The sequence below is a fragment of the Pogonomyrmex barbatus genome, unplaced genomic scaffold (genome assembly GCF_055798465.1).
Source record: "Pogonomyrmex barbatus isolate J1 unplaced genomic scaffold, ASM5579846v1 scaffold2, whole genome shotgun sequence".
NCBI lineage: Eukaryota > Metazoa > Arthropoda > Insecta > Hymenoptera > Formicidae > Pogonomyrmex > Pogonomyrmex barbatus.
This window is the reverse complement of record NW_028297116.1, coordinates 4,820,771-4,843,267: the sequence shown is the minus strand read 5'-3', so window position 1 is coordinate 4,843,267 and position 22,497 is coordinate 4,820,771. Positions and strand designations below refer to the sequence as shown.

At 32.7% G+C, this 22,497-nt stretch overlaps 1 protein-coding gene across 6 annotated transcripts in view; it reads right to left on the bottom strand.

Moving 5' to 3' along the window:
- Nucleotides 1-22,497, bottom strand: part of LOC105431406 (metabotropic glutamate receptor 8) — a 107,557-nt gene that overhangs the window by 26,027 nt on the left and 59,033 nt on the right. For all 6 annotated transcript variants that reach the window (XR_016139165.1, XR_016139166.1, XM_089076523.1 and 3 more), the window contains exons 5-6: nt 18,554-18,733; nt 12,701-12,870 (exon numbers count right to left, since the gene is read on the bottom strand). Coding sequence is in view for 4 of the 6 variants with exons in the window: in XM_089076523.1 (XP_088932649.1) it covers nt 12,701-12,870; nt 18,554-18,733 (350 nt within the window). In the remaining 2 variants the exon portion in view is untranslated. The remainder of the gene's footprint in view (nt 1-12,700; nt 12,871-18,553; nt 18,734-22,497) is intronic.

Here is a 22,497-nt window from a genome sequence, read left to right as displayed (position 1 = left end):
ATCTCTCTCTTACATATATAAATTCAATAATTTGTATTAATTTTAATTTGTATTGCTGAATTTATACTATTGATAGTAAAAACTTTTATAGAAATTGATATGTACTACTTATAATGTTTCCCGCTTTGTTGACTTATATTACTGAAAATGGCGTAACGATCATTGACTCATATTACTATACATAAAAAATATTGATTCATGCTATTTCAAATATTGGAAATAATTGTTCAATTATTATTATTAATAATGATTCGCAGATTGAAAAATATTAAATAAACATTATTAAATAATTCAATGAATTTTGTTTCTAAACAAACAAGTCCAAATCATTAAGCGTATTTACTTATACACGGAATGGAGCAATTATTACCAATATCAAAATGTTTATAATATTGGTAATAAAATCTTTTTAAATATTTCTTAATAATATAAAAATTAATAAATAATTCGAATTAACAATAATTAATTAAATTGTACTCTATTTATATAATTATATTATGAAACACGTTTCATAATATAATTTTTATAATTAAAAATATTATATAACTTTCAGGAAAAAAGTATTAAAATTTTAAGTAATTAGGAAGAGCGTTGTTATACTATTTTATAATTTTCCATTTATCCGACGATAAAACAAGCGGAATTCCTGTTTCTACGATAATTATTCCTACTTTTTTCAAACACTTTATCGGACCGACTTGATCAGTGCTCGACTTAATTCGATCGTGGCAATAAGAAGATCGTCGAAAAGACGTGCTCTTGTACATTACAATGTCAACTTGAGTTTCGTAAAGAACCATGATGGGATTCAATCGCGTTAATCCGGAAAGATATCGACGGAAGAAGCGCCGGCAGCGAGCCGCAGATCGATATCAACTTATCGGTCCATGGAAATCGAATCGTTCCGGTAATGGCTTTTCTCCGGCGTCGGGAAACCCGGCTCAGAAGTCAATTATTTGCCTCGCGAGGATCAAGCCGGGGATCGTAAGCAACCGAGAGACATCGTGTTCGACGAAACTCGCCGACAGACGAGCAGCAGGAATCCGTGACCGATCGTTATCTCGTGAGTCCCATGAGCTTGGAAAAATAGCGTCGTTGTTCGCGTGTTTACGTCAACGTCGACGTGCAATTTCTTCATTTTTTTTCCATCCCTCGCTCCACTGCGTTTCATCTTTGTTATTAGAAAGACTTTCAGACGCGTCTGACTGCACAGTGTTCGCTGATTCGCGTATTAATTTCTTTGGAAATATTTCCTCGCTTGTTTACTTTGATTTTCACAGGAGAAAAACTTTTCCGTTTGGACAGCTTCTTTTGAATTGCACGAGTAAAAGCACATTAATTTCTGATGAAATTTGTAATGTAAAATATACATGTATAAAAACTTGAAGAAAATGTTTATAATTTCAATTGTACTTTTTATAGATCTAATTTGTATATAGAAAATTGTGTGAAATATATATATATATATACAGCAAAATAAATGTAACAATGAAAATAAATTAGCAATTTTTGATATCTCTATGTATACCTTAAATTTACAGTAAAATATAGCTACATCTGTGATTTTATTTATCTCGCGTGAAGATCACATATAACGTTATCTCGCGCTGGGAATGAAATCTAGCGTTAAATTTATGGTACGAATACGAACCTTAGTTAGCACAATTAAGCTATATGTATAGTACTGCTGAAAGCTGAATCTGGTTGATTTAATGCTATAAAGGTAGTTAGGTTAGCCGTGGTGATATTTTATAGCTTAATTACAGTTTCTCCAAATTTCATTTCACTTAGAGGAAAGCTTTTCACTCAGAAAGCGTTTTAAGATACATGTTATACAAAGCGAAAAGGAGAAGCGCTTGCGTCAAAATCCCGCTTATTTTTTAAGCCTTATTTTTAAATTTTAATCCAATTATCAAAGCAATCCAGTTAAACACAATTAAAGCCGTTATTCAGAATTTTTACTCTTTCCATATAATTAAAAATCATGGATAAGAAAATATGAATTTTTTTAGTTTATAAAAAATTAATAAAATATTATCCTCATAAAAGTAAATATTAATTTATATTTAAAATTTTCTTTTTGATGAAACTCGTGTCCCAGATCGTGTTTCGTATTTTTCGTGTCGTGGACATTACATGCGGGTGCAAAGGACTGCGTAGAGATATTTAAATTCTTAATTTAGGTCGCCAGCTTTCTCTATTCCGCATTTCTACTTTCTTCATCTCTATGCACTTTGTCGTGTGTAAACCTCTTTTCCGTTAGCGCCCGATTTTACCTAAGAAGATTAGTCTTCGGCAAAAAGTAACTGAAAATTCCTCCCAGTAAGGTAAACTATAGAAAATAACATCGTATCTGAATAGCCGAATTAGAATTCAATTAAACAACTTTCTCGTGTTAGAAGAAATCGAAATGTGATTGCATGAAAACTTTTCTAATCCAATATATAACTCAATCGAAATCAAAATACACGGCTTGATTTATATTGCTATTTTTTTTATATAAAAAATTCGATATATTTAAGTTATAACAATCACGATTTTGTAGCACAATGCAAAAAAAAAATCTAATGCATTTAGATATTGGTACAGATTATTTGACGTCTCCTGATATATTATTTTTACTTTAACTTTTATATCTTTTTTATTATTTTATTTGTATCTTTTTAATTAAAAATTGCATATCGTAGATTAAAATAATATGTTTACAAGTATTTTATTATTTGGATCCAGATTTATGTAACGCATACAAGTATCCTTTCCCACAAATAGGGATTTCAAAACTCCTACGTTGTACGTTTTAGAATTTATCGCAATAGAATCTAGATTCAGTAATATTGTGTTTCAAACAACATCGTTCACTTTCAAGACATTGAGGAGCGACTCATGAAAGTTGGCGACACAAGTTGTGGAATAGAGCGAAGCGCAAACGTAAGGGAGCTGTCCAGCGATCGATCTCAACACGATATATTGAGGTCATGTGAATTTCGATCGTTACCAGGAATGTAACTATCTATCTTCTGCTTCTGTTTCGTCCGATAAAGGAAGGAAGAGAGAAACGTACAATCGAGCCTCCCACCTTCGGCTGAAAGTTTGACCAGTTTCCGAGCGGATTGCAGGAAGCGTAAGTCGCGAGCTACTGCTCCACTATTGATATGTCGACAACAAATCGGAAATAACTTTGGGGATACTCCTTGAAACTATGCCCGGGCGAAATTTTTCGAGGAGCGCGTTGCTCGTACATAACGTACAGATAGCAATAGACGTGGTATTCGTGAAATTACTTTACGAGTATTTCCCTTATAAAATGGATCACTAGATGGTTTGCACACCTTGCAGACTATAGTAAATTGAATAAAAGAAATGTTGATAGTTATTCCGTAGTTTGCAAACTTTGAGTCGGATCCTAGATTCCTTGCATTTCCATTCCATGCTATTTTCTCATAAGCTTTTAATCTGATAAAACGTTTCTATAAATAAACATAAAAATTTTCTGTTATTTAAATACAAAATTTTTAAATAAGGCTGATTAAAAGAATTATTTTATATATATATATATATATATATAAAGAGTTTTTATAATAATGTGTACGGTATAAAAAATTGAAATTGTAAGAATGGAAGTATTATATTAAATTTTTATGAAAAAAAGATTGATATTACAAATTCATTAAAAATTCTATACGTTAAAGAAATAAGGGTAACTTTAGAACGGTTTATAAAACGTGCATAATATTACAAATAAGTTAAAAATTACAGATTTAAGGTGGGGAAGAAAAATGAATGGCTACAGATTATGAATACCTTGTTAAAACACATGCGCGCGCACGTGCGCATCACATATGTAAAATAAAGGAGTAAAATTCCGATAAAATTCTTTCCTTTTAGAAAGTCAAAGTGGAATTTTATCTAATAATGGTATCGTTTTTTTTACTTGGTATTTTTGGGGAGAAGGTTCTCCATTAAAAGGCCACTCTTTCATCGAGCTACGTTATACTATAATAAGAAAAAAGAAAAAAACTTGAAAGAGTAAACGTCGATCTCTCTATTAACATATGGTGGCCGGAAATAATGCGGCTTATGTGCGGGGAAATATTTCCCAGGTTTTTCCGACGTCGACGCCAACGTTTCTTCCGGGCTTTTGGCGGTCCGCCAAAAATTTCGTTGCCCGGGAAAGCGCCATCGGCCGCGACTCCTATCCGTGCTAGGTGGTTGTTCGATAATGTATCGTTTCCTCTTGAATGCGCAATAAAGTCCCGCCTCTTTAAATAGACAGCCGAGCGCTTCTTTCGAGAAGGGAAAAAATTTCCGTTCGATACGTCAACCGGATGGCAAACCAGATATGCAGATAAAAAAAAAAATGGGCAAGAGAGCGAGACAGAAAGAAATCTCACGTCCTGACTTCGTGTGCGTCCGCGATGCCGACCGGAAGTTCCTTTCCCCTTTCGTGGAAGTGCATCCGGCGAGTGAACGAAGTTCTGATCGATTAGGACAAATTTTCACTCAAGTGAAAACACGATGCACATGTGCGATGCGCCGCATGTCATCAAGTGAACCGTACGGAAAGGGAGCGTAAGTCGAATAAATGTCACATGTGCCAGTAAACTAACTTTGTACGGACTTTGTAATTATGTTTATAGTTTACATGCTTCATTTGAAATAATGGACTAAACGTAGGCTGAAAAAGAGAATAATAATTATGAGATTATGATAATAGAAGTAATAAAAAAGATGATTAAATAATAAGTGTCTTTCGCTAATGCTTCTCTTTAATAAAGTAAAATCGCAGAAAAGTTGTAGTAAAAAATATAATAAATTTAAGAGATGCTACAGATAGATATTTTAAGAAGCATTATTATTATTATTCTCTTCCGACAGATTTATCTACTAGTATTTTTTTGCAATATATAAGATTGCATCCAATGAGATCTATTGCTGTTTGCAAGATGATTGTGTTTTCAATAAGTTTTTTTTTTTTTTCATAAAAATTTTGACTGCGAAATAAATATTTGGAAATGTCTCATATCTTCAATTAATGTTCGAAAATATTTCTTATTTGATGCTGACCTCCTGAGTTTTAAATGTTGGATTCAGCAAAAGATTAGAAAAAAAATCGCAATCCTCAGATAGGTACAATTACTTTATTACGAATAAAATACAAATTACATGAAACAGACAAGTAGATATATTTTTATATGCAAGACAATAAATATAATGGGCGAGGAGAGGAGAAGAGCAACAATGGGAATGATGGGAATTCGAGTATCGAGAAATTTCTACATAAAACTTCGGGATGCTGCGGATACCATTAATTCTTCTGCGTACCGCCCTCGCTTGATCGTTACTTGTAGGAAACTAATCGCGAGTCGAGTCGTCTACGGCATAGAAAGTTCGGGAGCGAGGAAGTCTCGACGTTTAGCGTTTAATCGGAAGTTTCACACAGAGCGAATCCCCGAGCGCGACGCGAAACCGAGGTTGAAATATGTCGTCTCTGAGCTGACATGCGGAACACGTGTAAGATGCGATTATCCGTGAGGCGCGGCGAGGGTCGTTTCGCAGCTAGGCAAATCGAGAGTAACCACGGGGAGGGGGGGGGGAGGGGGAGGAGAAAGGCCATACATCACGATTTCGACGGACTTACGTCACGGTGCGGGAAGAGCACGTCGGAGAACATTTCACAAATCGCTGCTGAAGCGGTTAAGCTGATTCGTAGTCGCCTGCGCTTCTTCGCGCTTCGTTCGCAGTTACGTCACTCGCGCAGAACGCCGGGAAAAAAGAAAGGCAAAGCCGAGCAATTTTGCAACATCGACATTCGCGAGAGAGAAAAATGAAGCGCGGAGGAGAAAGAGCGCCCCGTACGTCACGGATGTCGAGGAGGGGAAAAAAATCGTGCGGAGCGATTTTGTTAAAATATCGATGTCCGAGGGAAATAAAGTAGAAACGATCATCGTTTTCCGGCGCGCATTTTAATTAATGTATCCTGTCTGTCAAGTCAGATAAATTATTCGCTACTGATATATGATGTCTGTAGATAAAGATACGATTTCTTTAAGATAGATGTCTTTCTTACTCACAAGCATGTCTTAAAGAAAATTGTCGACACTAATAGTTTAGTATAGTATAGTTTAGTATAAGAATACAATATTTTCTTTTTAGACGACTAAAAATAATTTTATGTTGTTATCTTCGTGCATCATTTTTTACATTCTTTTCCATACAGTTTTATAATCAAACTAATTTGTTCTTGCCTTTTTTTTTTTTTAGAAAATCAAGTGTGTTTAGAAGATATATGAGATATCCGGATAGCGTCTCTGTATGGTTAACTAAATTTGTACGATCCACTAGAGTTTCAAGCACTGCCTATTAAGCCGAGATGGTGCTTGATATGCGAATACGTGTAACTACACATTACGAAAAGAGTATCCATAAAGTTTCCATTTTTATGCTGACGACTACTAGAAAATGCAATTTTCAGTGCAGCATCTAAAATGTGCTGAGAGTGACATTTTAGACTTATATTCGAATCTATTCTGTACAATTATAAATATACATACATTTATATATATATATATATATATATATATATATATACACATATACACACACGTATATAAATGTGTGTGTGTGTGTGTGTGTGTGTGTGTGTGTGTGTGTGTGTGTGTTTTATAATATTTTTTCAAGAAACAAAAAAATTTAATTATTTTATATATATAAAAATTAAAGGCAACGTATGCTAATTTTTATGCAGAGTTTTCAATATTTGTTAGTATTAAAATTAGAAATATTATAAATTTCTTGCGAATAATCTATAATGTGTGTATTAAGGTAACACATTTTTATTTTTCTCTTTGATTTCCATTCCATGTCATTTATTCTTGATGAAAATTAGCTTATTATTAATTTGCTGGTTTCTGTATCAACTGCAAGAGCTTGGTATATTTTATAAATGTTTCTTGCATATCATACAAGCAGCAAGACCTCCATTATTTCACTGTTATCGACGCGAGTGAGAAATGCACTCTTGCAGCCGCCCGTCGCAGCTGCTCGACATTTAATTCGGCGCCGGCTTCTTTGTGTTCAAAGCGACCAGTGGGATTGCGCGATGAATATCAGGCTGTTTTGCATTTATTCTTTCTTACGGCGAGGAAATGCGCGTGCTGTAGCTCTCTCAAAGCGCAAGATCACAACGAGACACTGGATTTCTCTTTCAGATATTAAAAACATCAAAAAATTTCGCGAGACAATCGTTGCGTGAAAAACCCAGGGAAAAGTCCCTTGGAGATTAATAACAATGTCGAGATTGGAAAAAAGAAAAACGCTATAATACCTTTAAATAAAAGTAGATAAACGTAAAATGTTTGTTATACTCTAGAATAGCGAAAAGAAAGAAAACCGAGAGTTATGTATTCCTTAAGTCGTAATATATAAAACGAATAGATAAGAAAATATAGAATTTCTATTAAATACAGAAAATAAATATATAATAATAATAATATATTAATAAAAATTAGTTATTAATTAAGTTATAATAAGTAAAATAAGCAAGAATTGTTAATGAAAATAATAATAAAGTTAATTAGTAACAGAATCAATATTTTTGCATTAAAAATTAATTTATCTTTTCTTGCGCCAAGTTACGTCAACTATGAATTATTCGCGATAAGAATGAAACAGCATATATACACACACACACACACACGCGCGTACGCGCGCGCGCGCGCGCACACACACACACACACACACACACACACACACACACACAGCAGACAGGTTTTTCGGACAACGAAATGAGAGCGGGCGAAAAAGTTTGGTAATGGACGTCGCGTAATACGGTTATCTGTGATCGATTAGAAATCGAAAGCAGAGTTATCAGCTCAGGAATAAGTCGTTAATCTAATAATCCTACGTTCTCATTAGGAAGAGATGATGCTATCATTCATTTCCGTATCTTCCAACTACTAAAACATAAAATTTGTATGTCATAAGATGAGTTGCATTTGTTAACTTTAATTGTTTGAGTAAACACAAATCTCTAATACAAATTCATTTTATTTTTGAAAAATGAGATTTTGTAAAAATAACATAACATAATATTTTGAATTTCTCTTTATTTAAAAATTTTTTTCGGAAATCGATATATTTATTTGCTCATAAGTATTGGATATTCACTAATTATTACATTTACAATATTATTATATTGTGTTGAAAATTTTTAAGATCAGACATAAATATCTTCGCAAGTAAATCAAAAAGATTACAATTTTGATGGGAACATCTCTAAACTTTTCATTGCCAATAATTCAAAGGCCATCGGTGCCTCGCCAGAAGTGTTAAATTAGGTTCATGAACAAGACGATTGTCATAACTTATTTTTATGGATGTAAAGTGAAACTGTATCAACGGAAGGTTGCGAGTTTTTGGACAATTTCCAGATTCTGCTACAATAGCCGTACATATATTACTTAAGATATGCGGCGGAAAACTTTGTGCTTGCATTACGTGTTTGTATTATGCGTAGTACATACGTGGAAAAGTTCCAAGATGTAACAATATTATACTAAAGAATTCGCATTTCTGGAAAGTTACTTTGATGACTTACTTACTTATATTTATTACTTTTATTGTTAGCTTTAATTAATTAATTGCGCATATTTTTTTGCATCTTCTTTGCTATTTTTTTATACTGTTTATATCTAAAATAAGTATTAATATAATTTTTATTTCAGTAAATTACAACAATTTTATATATTGTTATATTTATGACAATTTTACAATTGTGAAGATTTGATATAAACGAATTTCAAATATAACTACTTGATTAAATTAATTACTAGAAGATCCTGCGCATAAAATTATTTCATGTATCTAGAGAAAGATATTTCTGGATACACGACATTTCACGATTAACAAGAGCAATATTTAGTTGCAATGGTTCTGCGATAAAGTGTGATGCAATTTTTTTTATTTTTTAGGTAAATACAAATTGTAATTACGAATTTGAATACGATGTAGTGAAATGTTGTCTCACAAAAGAATTTTTTAATCGAAATAATGAACACGGTGGGGGTAATAAAGTTGCGTGATATAATGTTAGCTATGCAATTTTTTTTCTTTATATTTCTTCCCTGTAATGTTCCCATCTATTGTTAAAGCAATTGAATCGACCAGTTCGACACATTCCAGGGAAAATACACAACGCAAAAAGGTTCGACTGCAATCGCACACATTGGGGTGAACCGTTATGTTTAGTTTTCGACTCTCCGAGGCACGGTTTCTCTCGCGTTTTACTTGCTTTCCAATATTTGCTCGACATTGCAGCCATTCGGTATAGTCGGTAGAGAACTTGATCACCTCTAGCGACTATTTTCAACGTCGCGAGAAACTTTCAAATAACATTCCACGTTAGGATACATCTTACGATCAAATAGATAGTTTCCCAGAAAACGCCGAAGGCTTTTCGAGAAAAAATTAAAAGTTGAAGTGCACTTGAAAGTGCACTTTCCTACGAACTAAAAAAAAAAAAAATATATTAAACTTTTATTTAATTTTCTTTAGTCACATGATGAATCCTTGAATAAAATACACTGATACAAATAAATAATAATAAATAATATACCAGTCCGAATATACTTCATACTTCATTATTTTTTATGAATATGATACTTTGTTGCACAGGATAAAATCCTTCGCGAGAACTTTTTTTACAACTTTTTTCTTCACAATTTCAGAAGAAGGGATTATGATAAAATAGCTGGATTTTAAATTTTAAATAAAAAATTCAAAATTCAAGCGTCCTTAAAAAAGTCCTTTTGTTTCTTGGAATAAAAACTAACTGATATCAATGTTCTATTCAACGACTTAATTTTCTGAATGTAAATGGCATAAATAAATGGAAGTCGAGTTGGAGGTCTCCATAATAAAAGAACACTTTCCCATTATGAAATATTGTAACGAAAAAGCAAGAATACCGTGACACTCTTAATGAAATTTTATAATGCGAGCATTACTGAAAGGAACACATTATTCTAACGTATCGTAATTATCGCGTCTGTCACTGTCGCTTAATAATTGATTAAAATATATTTCGCGCGTATGTTAAGCGTCGCAGCGTCGGTGTAATTATAATCAAAATTTGCAATTACGCATTCCTTTAATCCGTAGTTGTCTCTATAATGAATGATTTTCCGTTGGGATTTATGACGATAGCTTATAAGGGATTTCCAATGCGATGCACGCACGTGTGCGCGAATATCAGGCACGCATTGTGTCGGTATCATTGTATAAATAATTAATAATGTGGGTTTTCGTCGATGCTCGACGATTAATTTTACACATGGAATGTTTTATTCCATTGTCTTGGTAATTATTAACTACGAGGAAATGAGGACTACGAAATGGATTTTGATGAAAAATCAACAATTTTTATTTGAAACGTAACGGGCATACGGTCCGAATGATCAATCCGTTCAATTGAATAAACGTGGAATTTTATAAAAAAATATTAATATTAATACAACGCGTATAGTCTTGTGACTTATATTCGCATAAAAAAAAATTATTAAAAAAATCATGATTTTATTAACTACTTGAAATTTGTAACAATTTAAAAAAAATGCATGTTAGAAAGCATGTATTAATATAATCGTAAATAAAAAGCATAATAAATAATCAAAGAATATATCCATATATTTTTACCGCTTTTAAAACTTTTTTTATGAAAGCTCGTTTTATGATACGTCTGAATGACGTATGTTTTGTGATACGCTTTATTTTCAACTCCTCGAAGAACAAAAAAAACATTGATAAAAATATGGAAAAACAACAATCGTCTCTATTATTATAATATCAATTTTTAATGCTAGTTATAACGCTTGGGCTTAAATAGATTATTTGCTTACAACACTCGTTACTCGTGTCCCCTTTTAAATCAAATTATACAGCCAGAATTTTGAATTACTAAACGGATTGGCCGTACGCGTTCTCCTTCGTTTCATCCCTTACCTGGCCTTAAAACCTGGCGAGTATCGACTTTATAGAACGCGAGATTAATCGCCATCCTGTTATCTCGTCCGCTCGGTTACGCCCCGATCCGCTTTTAACTCGTTGCGATGCGCGTCGTTTTAAAAAATCCGGCGCTTCATTCTCCGAACGTGCATGTCCGAGCGTAAAACTTCCCATCCCTCAAAATTTCCTTTAACAATTTCATTTTGAGAAATATCACGGGAAAGCGGAAATCTGTTTAATTTGGAAATAATTATATATGAAAAGAGAATAATATTAAATCCCTTTAAATCTCTGCGGTACAATGTTCCTCATTCGTTCAACCGTAAAATCTTCTCTCATGGGACTTAGAATACTGAAATCCTTTTTTGTCGCGTCTGGATGGACCCGTCCATTTGTTCTCTCACGTTGATTATGCAATAAGACTCGTTTAATGTTTCCGGATGTTTTGTCGTTACCGTGACATTTAACAGCCGTAATTAGTTTAGAATGGATATAAACGCACGTGCGTTAAAATGGCCCGTTCCTAATTGCGGCCGTCGACTTCCTAATTCAATATTGTTTCTCCCAATATCACATTAGATCTTACAAGATAATTGGAAGCTATAATTATACTATACTAATTTCATTTCAAAACATAATAATTAATAAATTTTATATTAAACACAGCTTACATAAAAGTTTATTTTCCAACAAGAAAAATTATTATTTCTCTAAATTTATATATATATATATATATATATATATATATAAATTTAATATTAAATATATATATAAATTATATCCGTTTTAATATTACATTTTCAATTTTTGTATCTGATGTATTTTCTCTCGATTCGACGAGCATTATACGATTGGACGAGTATTATATAATTAAAATAAATTATACACAAACTATAATTCATTTCTGTGTATATTTTCGTTATATATATATATATAGATTAGAATGGATATAAACGCGAATGGATATATATATATATATATATATAATATATATATATATATAATGTGTATATATATATATATATATATACATTATAATATATATATATATATATATATATATATATACATTATAATATATATATATATACATATTTTTTATATATATTTTTATTATATATATATAATATATATATTTTGTGTAATTTATTTTAATTATATAATACTCGTCCAATGCTCGTCGAATTGAGAGAAAATACATCAGATACAAAAATTGAAAATGTAATATTAAAACGAATATAATTTTAGTCTGAAAACTGTGTGCGTGCGTGCATGCGTGCGTGCGGGCGTGCGTGCGTGCGTGCGTGCGTGCGTGCGTGCGTGCGTGCGTATGTTTGTAGCAGATGTATTCTCTCTCGGTTCGACGAGCATTGCAGGAGTATCATATAATCTAAATAAGTTACATAAAAAAATTATAATTCGTTTCCGTGTTTGAGAACATCTCGTCCAAATCCATACAGAACGTGGGAGCGTGGTAGAAAGAATAAAAAAACATTTCTCTCGCAGTCCAGTAATTCTATTTTTCTGCTGTGTGTGCAGAGAAAGAAAATAAATAAAGCAAGCATACCTGCATTTTTCATGCTGGACAGATTTCAACAATCACGCTTTTTGCAATATTTCCTCCGTATCGTATACTACTACTTCATATATCGCGCTTATTTAAATGCAACGAAGGCATGCGACTGAGGCTTAATTCTACCTTATGTTATCCTCGTCGACGAATATTATGACTCCTCTGGCGCTGTGCTTCGAGCTCAGTCGTTCGATTATTTTATCAAAGTCCTCGGTCCTCGCGTTCCTCAGGATCTTCTCGCTGATAGCGACACAGATGTTGTATCTCGCCGAGAGGGCAATGAAACTGGCGATGCCCTGAAAATAGAATTTCAGCCGCAAATAAATTGCCCGTCCGACGAGAGATCGGATGAGTTTTGGCGATAACACGCGAGTCTGTTTTCTTGGTAAACAATTGGAATATATCGTAAAATATCAATGCACTTCGGACACATCCGCTCGTTCATATCCTATATACTCATTTATCGCTGACGATAAATTTTCAAGATGTGCATGTGACATCGCGACTATAAGTAGCAGGCTGTTGTTTGTGGTGTATAAAGTGAATATACAAGATAGTAGCAAATTTCCATTCTCCTCCAGAAAATTGAATATTTTATATCTTTATATAAGGGATTTGTTTCGCAATCTACATTTATCGGAATTCCTTCGTATTTTTATGTAATTAAAATATTCAATCAAATCATTCGGGCATAAGTCTCGAGGGAAATTCGATTCGACGTGGATTTAAGTTTACAGCATTAGTTCTAATAAATATTTAAAGTAGTTCAACATTAAATTATAGATCTTAGAGAGATCTAATCTCTATGAGATTATCAAATTTTTAATATCGGTTAGAATCGAAGGGCTTAATTCACACTTGGCACTTGGCACTATAAATTTATTCTGTCGACTTACTTCTCGATCTCGTCCAATTGTACAATTCAAAGTGTCGTTGTAGAATTGTGTTGAAACGAGATGTGTCACCAGACGATCACCAGAATGAACTGCCTGTCTCTCACATTTCTCGCCAAATGGTATACACGCAAATAGATATATCGACGCGGTTTGCCTGTCTTCGCGACTACCTTCCGTGTTTCGTGATATATTTCTATTGGGTGTATGTGGGTGGAAACAAGAAAAGACGGCCGAAGAAAGATGCGGGATGCACCGAACTGCAACCGCAGGTGTTATCGGCGTTTTTTCACGGCGCAATAAAAATTGCCACAATTTATTACGGTATACCGGATGAAAATGTATCCTTGTAATATCCAAACACGCCATAACGATTACGTAGATTAATAATTCCTAACTGTTCCATTTTCGAATCGAGTAAACTTTAATATTTGTTGATAATATCGTATAAAAAAATAAAAGAAAAAATCTTTTTTTTTATGCATAAAAGAGTTGATATTTCTGTGAAAGTAAAGACGAAATCTAATACACAAGTATGCTCCGTTTCGCAAGTTATTTGCGGTTTTATGTAAACGTTTAAAGTTTAAAGCATATATCATTTTAGTCGTGGTACAGGATAAAATTTTGCAATTGTCTGAAAATTATACATTTGCATATAAAATTCGCTGAATGTGAAATCAATAAAATTACGAAGCGATTACAGCAGAGTAAAAAAATTTTTTAGTCGAAAATCATTTAAATTTTTTCCTTTTTCCGGCCTTTCTACGATTTCTCCTTTGTGGATGAACCATTATGTAACATGAGTGCACTGTAACATTTTAAGAGTTTGGTATTTTGCAGTTTGACAGCCTGCTCAATTTACATTCAACACGTAAAATAAAAACAAAAAAGATCGGTGAAGTAAAGTAAAATAAACATAAAGAAAGTTCAGTGTCCAAATTATGATAATTTTTGTTATATATTTGTGCCTTCAAAACATTCACACATTATTTGATAGAATCATATTCTTTCCATTAACATTCACAAAGAAAATTGTAGAAAAATCAAAAAAAAGAAAGAGAAAAATTTAAGCAATTTGTAATTAACAATGCACTTTTCATCATTTTGCTCTGCTCTAATTGCTTTAATTTTATCATTGTCGAATTCAAGCGGTTCATTTTACATGATTTTCAGATAAAGTTTCAGCTTACATCATGGCTAAAATGATCTCCTTTAAACTTCAAATGTGCACAAAAGCATAAACTTGATCTAGCGGAATGCATTTCTAGACTGTATTTGGTCTGTACTTTGGTACGAACATATCGATTTTTTCGTGAAAAAAAAGATTCCTCTCTGTTACACGGTGTGATAAACACATTATCCTAATTAAAAGTGCAGTAAAACGTTGATTACATGAATCCTAATTACCCAAATTGAATTACTTGTCATTTATACTTTTTTTTTACAAATGAAGTATTCTGAGAATTTTAATTTCCATTTATTCTTTCACGTTCAATATTTAAACTTTTTTTAATTTTTATAATAATAAAGGTTATAATATTGATTTAATAAGAATACACATTTTTTATTTTTTTTTAATTTAATTAATTAAATTTTCGAGTTTCTAAATCCATCTTTTTCATAAATCAATACATAAATTTTTTAAATTTTATTAAAACACTAAATATCTTAATTTTTATAAAACATTATATTTAAAAGTGATTAGATAATAACTTGAAATTTTAGAAAAACCGTAATCATTTTTATAATCATTTTCATATTTTGAATTTTCTAATTACCATTTGACGTCATTGCAATAAGTAGAGTCAACAAAGCTCTTATTTCTTTGATAATACTCAGAACTAATTTTCTATAGGATTAAGACTTTGTTTTATAGTCTATCGTAAGAGTGATTAGATAAGAAAGCGAAAATTGGTAAAACTGTTTAACACCCCGCTGTGGAATAAAAGGTTACGAGTAATATTAAAGTTCTTTCCAAATTGTACAATAATAATTGTTCCGTTATTCATTTACGCATTTCATAAAAAGCATTAGCATAGTTTTTCAAGTTTGTAAGAATTATTTTATTTTCAATAGGTCAATTTTAAAAGTTCTCTCAAAATATTTCTCAAAATATCTTTTTAAGAGATAAATAAAATTTAATTTGTTAGAGAAAAACATTATTTTACGTATATCTTTATGTGTGCAATAAAATAAAATTACATGTAATTGCAAATTTGAGTGTAAAGATTTAATTAATCTTGTTATTAATTAAAGAAACTTAATTCAAGATCAAAAAAATTAAATCATTACTGTACTGAATTCTTAATTTTTATGATGCCGAGAACGTAACTGTGCGTAAAAAAGATAAAAAGTTAGAAAAAGTAAAAAGAAATAGAAATCGAACGAAGAAAAATTAAATGATAAAAAATTAAAATCTCGATATGGAGGTAGATGCGAAATTTCATGTATTGCGGGACAAAATAAAAAAAAAAAAAATAGAATAAAAAAACTAAAATTAAAATATCGATATGGACACGAAACCAGTTCATTTAGCATATTCTGAAGAAAAAGAGATATACAAAGAGAAAAAAAGATAACTGTTGTAGTTATCCGGGAAATAATGAGAATTGCTACGACAAAATGTTATCTTATCGGCCGATTTACTTAATGAAGCTCAGTTTCTTCAACAATTTGTTGCGCCTGACCTTATTTCTTTTTATTTCTACGTGATTCCGATCTCTTTTTAGACCTCTCCGTTACGAGCCTCATTATGCGTATTTGTGTCTGGGGACGATCTTGTGTCCCAGACGGCTTAAAATTACGAACTTCATTTACAGACAGCTGTCTCTTTAGCAAACCTCGATGGTTAGTTTTTCAAGCGATGATTTGCAATCCTATTATTTATCGTAAAATAAATTTATAAATAATTGGCAGTGATTGGACACGTGATTGTCACGAAAAAAATTTTATCGCTTTGCGTACGACACTTCTCGTGCCTTTATTTGCGATAAATCGTTTTATACACTTTATACCTCGTGCCATTATAAGGATATTAACGAAGCCACATTTGTATAATCGCTTTAAGCGAGCTTATGCTCGTTGAAATATGCACCGCATTTGCATCAGCTACGACCGCGTTGTACATCCGAACATTTAAAAAGAAAGAAACGCCTCATAAATTTCATTAAAAACCAGAAGGAAATGTAGGCGCCTCGTTATCTTCTCGACCACTATCGTAGTAGGACCGGATTGCTTAGCTCTCTTTATAACAATATATCTCTTAAACTTCGTTCCAAAAAAACCTGCCTAACCCTGATTATCACCAATTTCAATTATTTATTGTGTTTCATGTGTGTTGCAAATTCAAGTTTCCTTTTATACTCTTATCTGATATTTCGTATATTGCAAAAATCTTTTTTTAACTTCAACTATCTTCTTTCGTTGTACTCGTTTAGCGACAGTACACGTTGTTGTTAAGACACGAACGAATACATCATAATTGTTTCCTGTTGGTGAGGTTATTCTTACCCGATTGATCAATCGTACAGTTAGCAATATTTTGAAATCATCATCGGCAGCGAATTAATTCACGCGGAGTAACAGCCGAACTATTATGATGTCTAGTAGCGATTAATCAGGCTGATCATTGGCACTGGTTTAATTGCTCGGAATGCGATTACTACCACTCCTCTGGTCCTCTGGAGTCTGGGGTCCTCCTGGGGCGTGTCCAGACACAATTCACGACGTCGGTCCAAATTTGTACGTTCCAAGATACGCGGTATACGCCGTTGTCATGGATATAATCGTCGGAAGGCGGCCATTTCGCTAGCATAATTGGGCCGTAAAATCGTACATCAATGTTTGCGGCGAATATGAAAAATTCTTGCCCGGCGTTTTCCCTTAACGTAAGGGAAATTATTGCCGGTTGAGTTATCGCGCTCGTTGAATTATTATACCTGCTCGTATATCCGCCCATTATGAGGTAGTAATACAAGAACAATATTGGAATTTCAAAACCTGAGAAATTGCGATTTTAATCAGATTCGTCAAATTAAAAAGGTGCACTACTAAAAGGTGCTCGTTGATTAAACAAAAGTTTCGGATTTGAAATTGTTCGAGTTAAAGAAATATTTCTTTTTTTCCCTTTCATCTTCGTGCTTTTATTTATTAGAAAACTTAGAAAATTCTATCCTCCCTCCCCCCCCCCCGCTTTCCAGGTCTTTCGTAAGTATCCTTTAATAAGTTTCTATTCTGAGCATCAATTTATTAATAGAAAAATAATAGGTTAAAACTCTTTTGCATTTCTATTTTTTCCTTCTATCTTCTTTCTTAATAGATCTTTGCTAATTTTCTTTAAGAAGTTTGCAATTAAGGCGCGAGAATTCAAGAAGCGCAAATGCTAACTAAAAAGTTTTGCTGTCTGCAATTTTTGTAAGATTGGATTGCTCTGGTAATTTCTTCGCGCGGAATTCCTGTCGCATACTAATCGCCTAATTTAAGCAGCGAATGGCGTTTTAACATCAAGTTTTCTTACTTGATTGCGCAATCAGTTTCATCTTCGCTTATTAACGCGGTCATACATAACGATCTCATATCATAATTGCCATTGTTATAATAACTATTTATTCAACGTAATTGTGCAATGCAATTTAATGAAAAGATATAATTAAATTTTGCACATTTATGCGATCGTCTCTTTTTTTTATCAATTTGCCGTATAAATCACGAACATCAGACCTTATTCGTCTGACACACAATTCGTTACACAAGAATAGTTCGACAGATCATAGTTAATGGTTAAAGAATGACATCGCAATATCTGAAAATTCCGAGCTATGAATTTAATTTAAAATTTTGTAAAAGATTTTACTTGTAAAAGACATTTACATCGAGAAAGCTGTGATAACGTTTTTATCACACGTATATAATCAAAATATATTCACTTTTCATCAAACGTTCTCGTGAAATACAATAACAAGAAGAGAATATTGTGTGGTGTTTCAAATAATAATATTGCTGTACAATTTTTTTCTTTTCGAGACGAATAATACAATAACTTTCATTTGACATGTAACACATCGATTCTTATATATTCAGCACTCACCTTTTCGCCATATTCACCTTCCACGGCGACCGTGGAAACATATTTCCATCCGAGCAGCTGAATCACTTCGACAATCGCCTGAGCCTGAAAATTATCCGGCGGCACCACCCTGCTGAAATACTCGAATCTGCTTTTGTCCGAGAGTTCCGTGCTGGTGGAGGCGTAACTCACTTGTGGTATCTGCGATCATATAATTGGAAAAAAATATGACATCGCTTTTTTTTCTATTAATGTTTGAAAAGTAAATATGCACAACTACTGACGCGGTCAGGTGAGGAGAGAAAGGACGAATATATTTTTTTACTGCGCATATTATATTATATTATATTTTTTTTATAAAACTCGCGATGACTATCGCACGATTAATGCTCGACATTATTGAATTTCGTCTCTTTGTATCGTTTATTGAAAAAAAAATGTTTACCCACCCACGCGGAATAATATAAATTTTACAATATTATTTGACGGATGTTATACATTGCTTTGCAATCGTTATATTAAAAAAAAATATTAAAAAAAAAATATATATATATGTGTGTGTGTGTGTGTGTGTGTGTGTGTGTGTGTGTGTGTGTGTGTGTGTGTGTGTGTGTGTGTGTGTGTGTGTGTATTTTAATTTTCTTCAAAATATGATGATTATGAATCATTGTACGTATAATAATATTCGTCAAATAGCATTATAAAACATATGTCATTTAACATAAAATTTGTTGATCGTGTCATTCATTTTTACAGATTCATTTGAAAGATAAATCGTGGTAAAACGCGGTGCAGAGGTACTCGCGTATAAAGATTAATATCCCGTGTCATTTGATGTGCAACCCTGTTTCTCGTCGCGGATACGAAGAGTGCCCCGTAACTTTACAGCATCTGTGCAGGCAGCATCGCGAATCTAATAATCTCGTGTCTGCTGAAAGTGGCTAAGTCTCTCTCTCTCTCTCTCTCTCTCTCTCTCTCTCTCTCTCTCTCCCTCCCTCCCGGCTTCTTTGACTGCAACGGGTAATTTCATTTTTGCACAAAGAGCGTGTGCTTCGAGATAGTTTCCTGTTGATAACATTGTTCCTTAACGGATGTTATTGGCATTATCACATGTTCTTATCACTCGCACCTATAGCCAGGCGTATGCACGAAGACTAACAATAGCCTGCGAACGCGACGGCTGTATTATCGTCTCGGATTAATTTGCATCCATTTGTTTCGACGGGTATCGTTGCGAGACTATTGATGTGACGTAAATTACGAGCCCTGCGAATGATCGATCAAAACTTTATCACACGTCGCCGTTATGAAAATTGTGAACACACAACAAAAGGAACGTGTGGACAGAGAGAAAGAATATGATGATCAATATGGAGCTGGGACGTATTGTGCTGTCGCAAATACATCGAAATAGAAATAGTATGTGATTAAAGGAGAATTATATTTTTATTTAATTTTTATTTAATTATTGATTTCAATTTATTGAAATTAATTATTATTGGAAGGTAAATTTAATTATTAGATTGTTAGAGCTAATAATGATAATTAATTTATATTTTATTCGTAATTTGTAACGTATTTGTACTTTTGTACAACAAATTGCGGTTTATATAAGCTATACAAATATAATTAATATATAATCGTGTGTATTCTCCAAGAAATATGTATGATTGAGAAAGTCCAATGATTGCATTTATGCTAAATTGCATTTATGCGTCAGTCAGCGAGACGACTTTTATCTGATAAGCTGTTTCGCAAAAATATGATTACTAATTAGAATCTCTTAATTAGGAGGCCAACAAACAGTTTGACGTTACAGTTTGTCGATACCTAATTACCAACCGGCAGCAATTAGATCTCTACTCGATACACTCACTGTCTCGTTTCGTAAGCCATTTGGTACGTCATTTGCACGACGTTGTAATTTCCATAATGGAGACAAATTTCCGCAAATGGAAACTCAAACCGCGCGTTGAAATAAATATCATTTATGTGCTTTTCTTTTGTCATTCATCCGTCCAAATATATTCTCCATAATTTTTATTGATTTTATCGCGTACCTCACAAGTCACGTAATATCATCAGCCGCCTGTTTTTGCTTATTTATTCGATCTCCATTTTAAGAAAAGCGAATTCGCCGAATGATGGATTTCACGTACGATGTGCGTGAATGATATATATCTTTTAATAAAGATACGATTAATTATATGTCTATTACGGTTGGGCTCAAACCTAAATCAATAAGCACACGTGCGTGGCTCATAATTCTATGTAAATTATTCATTCACACGCGTCTGGATACAATTTAGAGTTTAATTGATTTTGGACTCAATTAACGTTTCGTCTCTCCGCACTGCGGTCGCAACTGTGTCACGGCCAAAACTCAGAACACACATATCCGCCTAAATAATTTCATTGGTGAGAAATAATCTAATTTACATTCCAAAGATTCGATCTATTCTACCAGATATCTAAAATTCAATAAATAAAAAAAAATATTAAGAATTTTTTATACAGCAGCGAAGAGATAGAATATTAATTGTTACCTTGTCAAGATGGAAGAAGTTTCAATAATCGCGTTTCAATAATTTTAAAGATTTAAAATTTTATTAATAAATAATTCATATTTGAAGAATTTCATATTTAATTTTTTGTACAAAATACTCAACATGAATTTCAGAGTCTCTCTTGGAACATTGCTCTCTATATTCCCTAACTACAAAAATATTTCCCCAAAATAAAAATATTTTTAATCACAACGCGCCTTTCCTGGGCGACTTTCAACACTTTTGACAAAGTGATGCAATAAATGACTCATTGCAATTCCAATGAGCGTAATTGCGATTTGCGACGCGATGCGCAGCTTGCCGTCAGAATCGATTTGAACAATTAAAGCTGCCCAGCAAAAAAAAAAGAATCAAGATGAATAAATTAATGACAGCCAGCCGAATAAATAGGGCATTTCATGAAATAAGTTTCTATGTGATAATTAGTCATTTTACTTTTTATTGCTCAACACCGACATGGAACGTTGATTCGAAATAAACAATTGCGAAATTTGCAAAAATATTTACAAGATGAAATAGAGGTTCATATTGTTCCAAGGTTCATATTGTTTGTCAAGAAATAATACATTGGAAAGATAAATATATCAGATAAAATTTATGAAATTATTGAGAAAGTTTACGCGTTCAGATTTAAAGATATTAGAAAACAAATTAATATATAACAAGATTCTAATATCTCGAAAGTCTAAATACTACTAAAATAATTTCATAGAATTTTTAATTCGTGCCCTATCAAAATACATTAAAATATAAAGAAAATAATAAGAATAAGTTAACAAAATTTTACAAATAAAAAAAACTGTTTTTAAAATTTACGTAAAAAGGATTAAAAGTTGTAATATCATTTTTTTGATTTTTTTTCTTCATCATGTAGAACGAAAGAATGATTATAATTAGTATCGTTAACCGTGTACTTGTCAGCGTCTAATTCATTCGGATTAAACCTGTTTTATTCCGCGTTATATTGACGGACTTTCAAATTTGCTTTTTACTACACAGTTGACGTAATACGAATATGCACGAGGCACAAAGGGTTAATTGCGTCTCGCGGCGTACAAAGGAAGAGCATCGCATAATCATCGAATGCAACGAGCGGCTTCATACCGGGAATCCTAACGAACGAGTTACGTTTGCTATGTAAATTGAATGCGACGTGCGAAGGCTTACTACGTGGCGAAGATTAACTCAAGTTGAATAATGAGTAAAATAACACGGCTATTTTCTTAGCGTTTGAACATGTTAAGTTTTTTCATTATAACTCTGTGTATATATGTGCGCGCGCGCGTGTGTGTGTGTGTGTGTGTGTGTGTGTGTGTGTGCTCAATTACAAAGTTCTGTAATTACAAAATTTACAAATTCAAAAGTGCTGTAATATGACGTAATAATGGTAACATATTT